This window comes from Vavraia culicis, assembly GCF_000192795.1.
Source record: "Vavraia culicis subsp. floridensis unplaced genomic scaffold supercont1.10, whole genome shotgun sequence".
NCBI lineage: Eukaryota > Fungi > Microsporidia > Pleistophoridae > Vavraia > Vavraia culicis.
In genome coordinates this window covers 131,833-142,875 of record NW_007360613.1, presented here as the reverse complement: position 1 = coordinate 142,875, position 11,043 = coordinate 131,833, and the positions used below count along the sequence as shown (strand labels likewise).

General features: G+C 37.4%; 4 protein-coding genes across 4 annotated transcripts; 3 read left to right on the top strand and 1 right to left on the bottom strand.

Moving 5' to 3' along the window:
• Positions 1 to 489: 489 nt before the first annotated feature.
• VCUG_00827 (uncharacterized protein) lies at positions 490 to 2,622 on the top strand (the record flags this gene model as incomplete). Its single annotated transcript, XM_008075656.1, has 1 exon — positions 490 to 2,622. Exon 1 carries the CDS (start codon positions 496 to 498, stop codon positions 2,620 to 2,622), a length of 2,127 nt encoding a protein of 708 aa, XP_008073847.1. The 5' UTR covers positions 490 to 495.
• Positions 2,623 to 5,013: 2,391 nt separating this feature from the next.
• Positions 5,014 to 5,736, top strand: VCUG_00826 (uncharacterized protein; the record flags this gene model as incomplete). Its single annotated transcript, XM_008075655.1, has 1 exon — positions 5,014 to 5,736. The coding sequence occupies one exon, from the start codon at positions 5,014 to 5,016 to the stop codon at positions 5,734 to 5,736; it is 723 nt and encodes a 240-aa protein (XP_008073846.1).
• Positions 5,737 to 6,624: 888 nt separating this feature from the next.
• Positions 6,625 to 7,369, top strand: VCUG_00825 (uncharacterized protein; the record flags this gene model as incomplete). The annotated part of the gene is made up of 1 exon (XM_008075654.1): positions 6,625 to 7,369. One exon carries the CDS (start codon positions 6,625 to 6,627, stop codon positions 7,270 to 7,272), a length of 648 nt encoding a protein of 215 aa, XP_008073845.1. The 3' UTR covers positions 7,273 to 7,369.
• Positions 7,370 to 8,299: 930 nt separating this feature from the next.
• On the bottom strand, positions 8,300 to 10,445 carry VCUG_00824 (uncharacterized protein; the record flags this gene model as incomplete). Its single annotated transcript, XM_008075653.1, has 1 exon — positions 8,300 to 10,445. One exon carries the CDS (start codon positions 10,443 to 10,445, stop codon positions 8,316 to 8,318), a length of 2,130 nt encoding a protein of 709 aa, XP_008073844.1. The 3' UTR covers positions 8,300 to 8,315.
• Positions 10,446 to 11,043: the final 598 nt, after the last annotated feature.

The window sequence follows — 11,043 nt, the reverse complement described above, 5'->3', positions numbered from 1 at the left end:
TATGATAATTGCATATTGTAATGTAGCATTCAGCTTTTCGTGAGGTAGATCAACACAATTACAATATGAGCTTTCTGATCAAAAGCAAAATATGTGTTTAACAGCAATGTACTGATCACTTAACAATACTTTTATTCTTCCATTATCATATTCTTGCATCATACCGAAGTTCACACAATTAACAACAGTGTGTTGACCATAAATACTTCGTTCATACAAACAACTAGTTTATAATTTTATGTAACAGATTGACGAGAAAAACAGGCCTATTTTGGTGATCGATGCCATAAACAAGAAAAGAACACACTAAACTTGTAAAAATGTGTGCAGCAGCATTGTCAGTGTCAACAAATTCATAATTTAATGCTGACAGTCTCCTCTAATCACATGACTGTTCACATGTGAGATGGACAAAAAGCACGCTCCGATAAGAATGAATTTCCTTATCATTTTTGCAAATTTAAAACTATAAAAGGAAAGAATTCTGTGGTTCTCATGATTTTTTTCAATAACTTGTTGTTCATTCATCAATTGTTATTTGCCAACACAGGTAGTGAAGAGGGTGATGACGGTTCAGAATATGTGTACGCAGAGGAACAACTTAGGTATGATGTTGAACACTTACTGGATGGACCTAAGCAAGAATCGGACAAAAGATGTGCCCGTATTGTAAAATATCTCAAAGATCTAAACTATCAAACGCTGGGTAAGGATCTAGAAAGATGCAACAGGTACATGAACGGGCAAAGATTCAATCACGAGTATTCAAAGGCAATACAATTTGTCTACGAAGCAGAGAAGTTCAGCTTGTATTTTTCTGCTCAACAGGAAGGTAATGTAGAGCCAAGGGAGGGATTGAAAGTTTTTATTAATGAAACGAAGATTGAGATGATGAAAGGTGTTTTTAAAGAACTCGACCGTGTGTATTTGACAGTTGTTGTTCGCAGTTCCCTACAAAATTTATCTGATGTCGATCTTAGTAATACAATGCAGCAATTTGATTCCATTACCGATTTATATCTTCTAAATTTGACACATCTACATGCACATCAGAACGGTGAATCTTGTAAAACAGTGCAAGATTTTATTAGTCTCGAAACGATTCCAAGATTACGTACACTTAAAATGAAACATATGTTAGTTACGGATGAGTTTCTAGAAAAAGTGAGTAACATGGCACTAGAAAGTCTAAGTTTTGCTGAATGTGTTTTTCTCACTTTCAAGGATACTGTGCAACAATCGGAAGAAATTGAGGTAGCTTTTGGAAAATCATATGAGACTATCTGCTTCAATAAGTGCCAGAGGTGTTTTGACTATCCATATTCTCCGGTTAGTAAAAAAAGTGTAATAATCAAAATCAATCTAAATAAGTGCACAAAACTATGCAATCTGACGGTAAACATGGATAAATATGCGAGTGTTGTACTCAGTGACCAAATAGTAAGTGATCCACAGTATTTATCATTAGGCGAGAAATATTGTGAACAGCTGCTTTCGTCTTCTCAGTGTTATGGTGCTAGACCAGAATACTTAGTAATTAACACTTGGGATCTAGAGATTGCTATTAAGTTTTTAAAGGAAATTAACCGAAGCAAACTTAAGCATTTAATATTGATTTGTTTTAGTATTAACGTAGCATGGAATGTTTGTAGAGTTTTCGATATATCTCTCCTAGACTTTGCTGCTCTTGAAATTCTAGAAATTGATGCTTTCCTATTTAATTTTGAGCTGAGGGATTATAGCACAATTGAAGTAAAAATGAAAAAGTTGGAAACGCTAAAAATTAAGTGCAATTTTATAAATGAAGAAATCATGCAAATGATAACTGAACTGGAAATGTTAAAACATCTTGAAATTCTTGTAAAAAGTTGGGATGTCAAGTATGAACTTTTACGAAGACAACTAAGCAGTTTAAAAGGTCCAATAGAAAAACTATTCGTTAATTCTAAGATGACCATTGGTGAACTGGTAAGGTCAATAGAACCTTTGAACAAGCTAAAAGAATTCTACATAGACGGTAGATCCATTCGGTCGTCATTTAATAGCCTCACCAATCGAAATTATGGTATATATAAACCCGTGAAAATCTGTTTAAACAAGCTGAAAAGATTTGTTACAAACAGTAGATTCATTCGGTCATCATTTGATAGCCTCACCAATCGAAATGATGGTAAACACCAACCTGCAAAAGTTGATGTGAACAAACGGAATTTGGTGAAAAGTAAGAATATGGTGCATCTAAAACTCCACACTCTTTATTTTAGCGATTTAGCTTATGAAGAACTAATCGAACTTATGTTGTGTCAATATTTTGAAGCTTTCGCAGGTATTAAGAAACTGGTGATATTTGAAGCACCAACAGATTCTTGGACAAGGTTAGAAAGAATTCAGAAGTTATCAGAACTTTCGCCAGATCTGCTAAATAACTTGATCAAAAATATTTTTGAGACGCTCAAACAGCTTGATGTACTTGTGTTCTGTTATAAAAGTTCCTACATATCTAGAGAAAAGGCTCATATTCTTTATAAGCTTTTTTCTGAGAAGTGTAGATTGGTCAAGGAGCGATGTGAGTGGTTAGATAAGTGCGATGAAGAACAAACCATTTTCGAGCTTTATAAGTAAAAGTTAAGCTATTTTTCGATATTTTTGTGCTGATCATTTCTTTTTTATGATTGTAATGATCTCAGGTCTCATTGTTCATGGTATTCAAGCAATCTATAACATGTTAATGACATGTGCCAACAGCAGAATGAATGATGCTATTGCTCTAAACACAATGGATTGTGTCTCTTGCATATGATCAACGCCATTGCTGCAGAAAATTTGTTGATATGAACAATTAAGATCTTTGTTAAGAGTAAAGTGATTTAAAACCGCTTGCGTTGAGATCACTGCTCTGTCATGTTTAACAGTAATGAAGTATTTACCAAAAGTAAGAGTTGGTATAATGTTGTGATCTATTCGAACATACTACGGACGACATATCTCGCAAGAAAGCGATTTGTACCGTATGTTGTGAGATAGTCTAGCTGTCATGCACCGATAAAACGTGACATGTTCTAGATTTGCTAATTTCATGAATTAACCTCCATTGTTTTAGAAAATTGTTGTTGTTAATCGGGCAACTGATATTCTACATTAATAAATGCATGTTAGCACGTTCATGTTTGTCTATTGCCTGATAAATATTGACAGGAGAAAATGGTCGTTCTGTGAAAAGTATGAGAGAAAAACCACTCAGCATCTCTTCTAAGAATAATAACAATAGGTTGAGTATTGAGCACGCTTTCCTGACTGGGTGTTAGGTTATCGAGAATCACATTTATCTGCAAATCCCGAGAAGAAGGTTTTTCGATGAGTCGTGCAAATCATGGCTTATATTAGGATCAGCATTGCGATTGCAGCATATCTTCATGTTATAATGAAGTCTTTGTGCGAGATGGTACACTACTTTCTTTCATGAACTGAGAGCTAGTGACCACGATCTTCTCAGCAGACCAGAAAAGTGTGTTTGTTTGGATTTTGTAGTTTGTTCAGATGAGCCAAATACTTAGTCAAAAAGCATTAAATCTCAGGGACTGCATCACCTTCATAGGTGAGTGTGGTGACAAATCTCATCACGACGATGAGTCATCAGATGATCGTCCTGCCGGTGGCGATAAATCTGATGAAAGTACTGATAGTAACGGCTATCACGTACAAAGTGAAACAGCCGAGCACTATGCTGGTAAGCTCAACCAGATTTGTGCAAATTGTTTGGCAATGCACTTTAAAGACGAGGCACACCGTAGACATGCGTACAAGAGCTGCTGTCACTTCGGCAAGCTGGCCTGCACACCAAGAGATAGCTATCCAGAGTATATCAGATCGCTGTTCACCGATACAGCAAACAGCGATCATAAAAACTTCAAGGCCAACATACGATCGTACAACAGTGCCCTGTCGTTTGCGTCAATGGGTGTACATGTAGAGCAATTCACATGAGGAGTGTACTTCTTCAAGGTGCATGGTCAGGTCTATCACAACACATACAACATAAACCCGCTTGAAAACACTAACAGGAGATACTCGCAGTTGTATGTGATTGATACGAATGATGCCACAGATCTGAGATTGAGAAACCCTGCAAATGAGAAGTGTGACAGAGCAATACTACACAATCTTGACAGGACAATAAGAGAAGTCAACCCGTATGCAAAATCTTGCTGAGGTTGAGAGAAGTGCAGTGCGTGAAAGAAACATGTTGATGGTAAATGTGATGTCTAACAAGAACATTCATCGTGACATGAACAGGTACAATATTCCTACAACGGGCGAGATCGCGATGATATATAGCGAAACACAGCGAGCATTCATGCTCAAGAGAAGACAGTTTCCGGTTCTTGTTTCGTTTGCGATGATAATCCACAAGTCACAGGGCCAGTCATTTGACAAGGTAGGTGTTTATCTGCACAGCCCAGTATTTGTGAATGTTCAGTTATACGTAGCTTTGTCGAGAGTGCGCTATGCAAACGGTCTAAGAGTGTATGTTGCTGACAATGGAGACCAAGGAAAGCATGAGAATGGTAAAGTATACGCAAGAAATGTTGTATGCAATGAGATACTGGAATGAAAGTGATTTATTGATTTTGTAACCACAGAACAGTTAGTAGAAAGGAATGACCTGATGTCCTAGTCACATTCAAAAGCGCTGATTGATATACTATCCATTCATATACCCGTTTTGAAAAAAGGGATAGTGCAGCTAGTTATACTGTAGAAGTATGGTTTATTTACACATCTTAATCACTCTTATCGTAATATATGTCATAAATATAGTACAAAAATTACATATAATCTTGTCACGACGATGCAAAAAAGAGTAACTTATAAACAACTCCCTAGTATGTTTAGCAAGACTATAACATGATACTATTGCTCTCGATACTTGTATAGTTCATCAACAAACACCAATTGGTTTGGTACACACTGCAGCACAACTCATTGTTTCACAATTTTTCAAAGTGTCCTGCAATGTATTCTAGTATATCATACGACTATCATCTCTTTGACGTGATAAGCCAAGTGAAAAAGTATAAATATACGACCAATATGGCAAGTATGTTGCTACTCATAGTACTAAAAATTGTAGTTGCGATGGATGATGAAAAAATATTGGAAATATTCAACGATGTCGAGGCTGCAACCGGGAAACTAATTGAACAGACAGATGCTATTTTTCATTCGGTTGATTGTATGAGAAGATTATCGCAGAGCGCCAAACAAGTTTTCAAATGTACCCGGCCAGCCAAATTTGAATTTAGGAAAAATCCTTGGGTAGTCCAGCAAATACCCGAAACCATTGACTATTACTATAACTCATTGAAGTACCTCGAAGATAATCTCTCTCTGTTTCAAGCATTTATTGAATTATCGGGAATGAACAGAGAAATGACCATTGATACATCGTACACCGAGAAAATAAAGGAGCATATTGCAAATAAACAATCCATAACCGATTTTCTCATGGAAAAATACCACGAAAAGCAGGTTAACAACGTATTTATAGAGAAATCGAGGTTAATCACGAACAACATATCCAAAGCCATGCTATATATAAAGCAGCTGTATTACTGCGTTGAAAATGGAAATATTATCGATGTTTGTTTTATTAAACGAGAAATATTTCGGCATCAGTGCGATGGCTGTAAAGAGTCGACAAAACACAACAGCAAGGGGATGCCTGTGCAGTTGTGATCTGCAGTCTGTGAGATAAGTGTTTGGATACACGAGATGCTTGCAATTGGTGGTTCTTTCATGTAAACGGATTAAAAAGATGTTATAATAATAATAGTTAAAATAAAAGTATCAGGTAAATATCGTATGTATAAACAACATCAATGCTTTGGTAATGATGGCATCTCTCAGGTACTATATATAATTTTTTGCCGTATGAACACTAAATCCTATACTTCATGGTGCTAACTAATAATCAATTTTCCCACACCTGATATTTCATGTTGCTATATTAGGATAATAGTTGATGTTTAACACAATAAAATATTCTATTTCCTTTGATATAACGTTTAATCAATTCAATATATTGCCTTGTATTTGATGTAATATCACAGTCCCAATCAAGTAATAATGGTTTGCATGATAGCCATGAGAGAATGCTTGGTTGGTAACTACTTACAACACCAAAGTATCACAAATGGTTTTCAGTTATGCATGAAAAAATGTTACGATCTATAAAGACGAAACATGTATTTTTCTGATATTTTTATGTAAAATGTTGATCTATTTATTATTTTAGGCAAATTTATATTCTATTTGACATAAGATAGTCACTAAAACAATAAAATATTTTTTATAGAAACATTATCAATGCCATCTTCTCATCCTTTTCACGTTTTACGAGATGGCTGTCGAAATCAATACCAGACTATATCACATCCAACAGCAATCACAATCGCTATTGAAAGCTCAGATTTGTTCTGCTTTAGGAGTACAAAAACACACATTCTCACTACTCTAGTAAGGCCCTATGTATAACTTATCATTGATATAAGTGTCATTCACATCGTCCATCAATCATTATTGATATCCAAGGCAAGTATATCACAATAAAAGTATAAATGCACCATGAAAGAATGGCTTATGTTGGTATACGTGTTTCTACCAATTATTTTTGCGACAGAAGAGAGTCTGGAAACGTATATTTCTACAATTCTTAAACAGCTTGGTGACGTAAAAGATGACATTAAAGCGATGCTTGAATCAAATAGTGCAGTAGAAAAACTAAGAAATATGGATAACAAAATGTTTAAAAATGCGCAGAAATTGCATCATTCCTTCCAAAATGGCTATAAGGACTATAAGAATTCATCTGATGGCCTTAAATGCTACACTAAGACAATGACGTATGCAATCGACCAGCTGAACCTCATAAAGCAGTTTGTGTGTGAACCAGGAATAAATGATGTGGTGAAATTGAGTCCAGATGTATATGATGAGATCAAGAATACCATAAAGGACAAAAAGGTACTTACGGAGCATCATGGTGAGATAAGTGTCGATGGAGAAAAGGTTGTCAAATTTAATGAGAGTTTGTTAACCCTTCTAGACCGATTTCTGGAGGTTACAACCGAGCTTGACTGTCTTTGTCTTAAAGTTCTCAACGATATAACAGTGGATGTGTGTATTTTGCGAAGTATTATCAGTCGACATAGCTGCAAAGCATGCAGCGCCGGAGTAAACAACACGAAAAAAACCGAACCTGCACGCAAATAACGAATTTGTGGGTTAGAAAGTGGTTAATGGGTCGAATTTAGTGGATCATAATCTGAAAATAATGACAGCAAAGAATAATTAAAGTTATATGTGCGAAGTTGTTAGTTGTTTTATTAATGTTTTACTTTTTACGCCTCAATTTATCATTAACTGTTTCTTCTACCGCATCATAGGTCATTTAATTTGCCATTTTTGAAAGTCTATCTAATTGGAGCTGCATATCCTTGCTATTTCGAGTTATATTACCGGCATGCAATTCATATTTGTTCTCTTGCATCCTTTGCCGCAGCCTAGGCATTTTATGGGAATGACAAGATATAATTAAACAATGCTGTGCCAACCTAACAACAATAAAGGCATGTTTGTCGACAATGTTGATACGAAACATATTTTCTACGGCAAATAATATGCTATACTTGTCTTTTACGGTGAGCCAACGAGTACGGTTCATCTATAACGAAGCAGAGAGGTTGATCATTGTTTGATGCGATAAAAACAACTCTTTTGTGATGCATACACCACTCTAATTACCAGGCTTTCCTTTAGCAGCCTTCAGTTCGTTGGATCGTGATTAGCAAACAACTAGTCGAGGACCGGTTATTTCGGGTATGTTCTTGCCATATAAATACAGCAAATATCCCAGTAAATGTTATATAATAATTTAAACCCCATATATTTTATACTTCTTGTCTACAACCGCTTGCAAATCGTTAAAAATAAGTTAGGAGCCAATAACGCTATACCCTTGACATGAACAGCCAAGCGAGTGATCCATTTTTATGTGTATGAGAAGATAGAAAAATGTTCTTCCAGTAAAAAAGATTATTTTGTTGCCACTGCTGAGAAGAGAAAGCCACTGCCACTGTACTTTGTGTCCTTTCAGAGACCGATGCATAGAGAATGACCTATCACCGAGTGATTGATTGCAAAACGCTACAAACAAACATATTCCAACAAAAAATCAAAAAATGAGTGACGATTACGAGAAAAGCACTGTTAGTTCCTTCCCGCGCTCGACTAGTACTAATATGCCAGTTATTTAATTAGGAAGATTTCATTTGCTTCTTAACCACGGCCTTTCCAAAGAGGTGTTTCTGCGTCTCCACAAGCAAGCCCAAAAGTTTATCATCATTTCCTAAGCTATCAAGCCTTTTAAGTACACGTTTAAACACCGTGAAATCGTTTTCTTCAAATTCATGAGCGTCAATTATTCCAAGTATCTTTTTTATGATCTCAATTTTCTTTTCGTCTCCATTGTCTAACATGAACGAGCACCTATCAACCAAAGACACACAAAGACCTGTGCTGAGCTGCTTCAGCGAATCGCTGTCAACCGAGCTGACAAACACGTCAAAATCGTCATCATTTCCTTCCAGCGCACACACACATGCCTCCTTAACCTTCCCATTGCTTAGCAAACTTTTAATCTTATTCTCATCTTTGCTCATCCGACGCACCTCACCAACGACCTGAAGGCGCATTTCCTCAATACCTGCCTCCACACACGGTATAAGCAGATCGTTGAACATCTTCCTAAACTCAGAGACCATCTCCTTCCTCCCCACCGTGCCTTTGTCTGTGCGTGTTAATTTTTCCGCGAGATTGTTAAAACATTTGTTCATCTGCTCGCTTATCCCTGTGAGAAGCGCCGCCTGCTTCTTCTTAAAGTTGTTCTCACGTTTCTTCATTTCGCTGTCAAATCTCGCAAACATCTTCTCGATGAGCGTCTCCACCTTGGAATACATGTCTGCCGTTCCATCCAATACGTCAAGCTTGCTCTCATTGATGCTTATCCTCTCAAATTTGTCCTCAACATCCGTCTCGCTTTGCGTGTCATTTTGATCACTCGTTTCCTTTTTCATAGGGTACTTCGCTTTTCTGTTGTATAACTGGGCCTTCGGAGCTCCATCAAACACATCGAACACCCTGCTCATGTTTTTTTGTGATGCACCGCTTTTATCACCAGCAAGCGAGCTGACCGTACTTTTAGGACTTACCTTCTTGCCCACTCTGCGATTTACACTTTTTCCCTCACTTCTTGCATCCGTGGCATCAGGACTTGCTGTGCTGTTGGCATTGCTCACACCCTCAATAGCAGATCCCTCCCTAATAACATACAAAAACAGTTCATTTTCTTTCTTATCACCACTCACGGTAATATTACTTCCTATGCTTGTGCTGCCATACACCTTAAATTTGTTGTTCTCTACACACAGCCAGTTAATCACGTTTCCTCTCAAAATACCGATCAAATTGTCGAGCACAAACGCGTTATCACCGATTGTCATCTTGTCTTGTACCGTGTAATCGCTGTCCAGCAGGATGTACCATTCGTCATTTTTAAGGAGAATGCTACTGTCCACACCTATCAGGGTGCTTCCTTCTAGCATTTTGCTGTTCATCTTATTGTAGATCTTGCTTTTTATCTTGTAATACACAATGTCTTCAACGATAAATATCTTTTCCACGTTCTCGTCTAGTATTACGCGCTCCTCGCCATCACCAAGCTTTCTCTCCATCACACGATCGTCCACGTATATGAAGTGGTCATCAAACAGCACGACTTGCTTTGCGTTTGGCAGCACGAAGCCTTCCTTAATAACCAGATCATCGCCGCGTACAATCTCGTAAAACACAAAGTCGTTGCCTATCCGTAACACGAGGTAGTTTTGATTCACATCGTACAGCGAGACATCCTTTCTCGCAAGTCCCTCCGGTGCACCGCTTCCATGCTCCTCGTCACCATCTGTCTCGTCCGGCTCATCATTCCGATCAACCAACGATTTGTAGTTCTTCAGAAGAGTATCCGTGTCAATCTGCATACCCTTTCCATCCCTTTCACACAAATACACCACATCATTGTTAATGTACACCACGATGTTGTCTTTGCTTTTGATCTGGAAGTTCTTAAGACGTGCCAAATCCACGTAATACTTGTAAATCATGAGATCAGGCAAATTCTCCTTCTTCGAATCAAACGCGCAGTACAGAGGGTCGACATCTAAATTCAAAATCTCGTTCTTCGGCTCGGCATCGCCGTGTCTGCAACTGTTAACCTTTTCATCTCCTGTTCCGCTCATATCCTTTTTTATTCCTTTGATAAAATCGCTCAGGCTGCTCTCGTTACGAGCACCTTTTCTGTTCTTTATTAAATCAAGGATTTTGTTCTCCATCCGTGGGGATCAAAGGGCTTAAAAAATTTAAAGTCTTAAAATTCTACCACAGTTTTGCAATGAAATGAACCGCTCATTTTCTCTTTGTGTACCGATTGGTACTAGGAGCGGAAGTATCAAGAGAACGTTATCAATAGCAGATATTGAGCAGCTGCAAGGAGTTTATAGCGTGATATATAAGTACTTGGTATATTTTCAGGAACTATTGTATACGAGTTTGTGTGCCTGTTTCAAACAATAATTTTCTTTAATTATGATCAAACACTTAACTGATATGAGTACCATGTGATTATATGGCAAGCAGTGTTTCTAGATAAAGCATCTGACCGCTATCGGTAAGAAGATTGCTAGTTTTGCCAATACCACATTTCAACGCTATTCTTGCGTCAAGTATCGTGTCTCTCTTAAACAGAAGGTTATGCTTGCAGCCTGGATTGAGGTTTGCAGAATGTTGCCATAGTGTTGCTTCCAAGCAAATGTCGTACACAATGATGATAATTTTACTCGGTATTTCATTCACATGAAGCAGACTTTGTGAAGGTTTCTTCCTCTGCAGTGGCAAGGAGAGCAAATCTGAGATATGAACTTGATCGAAGGA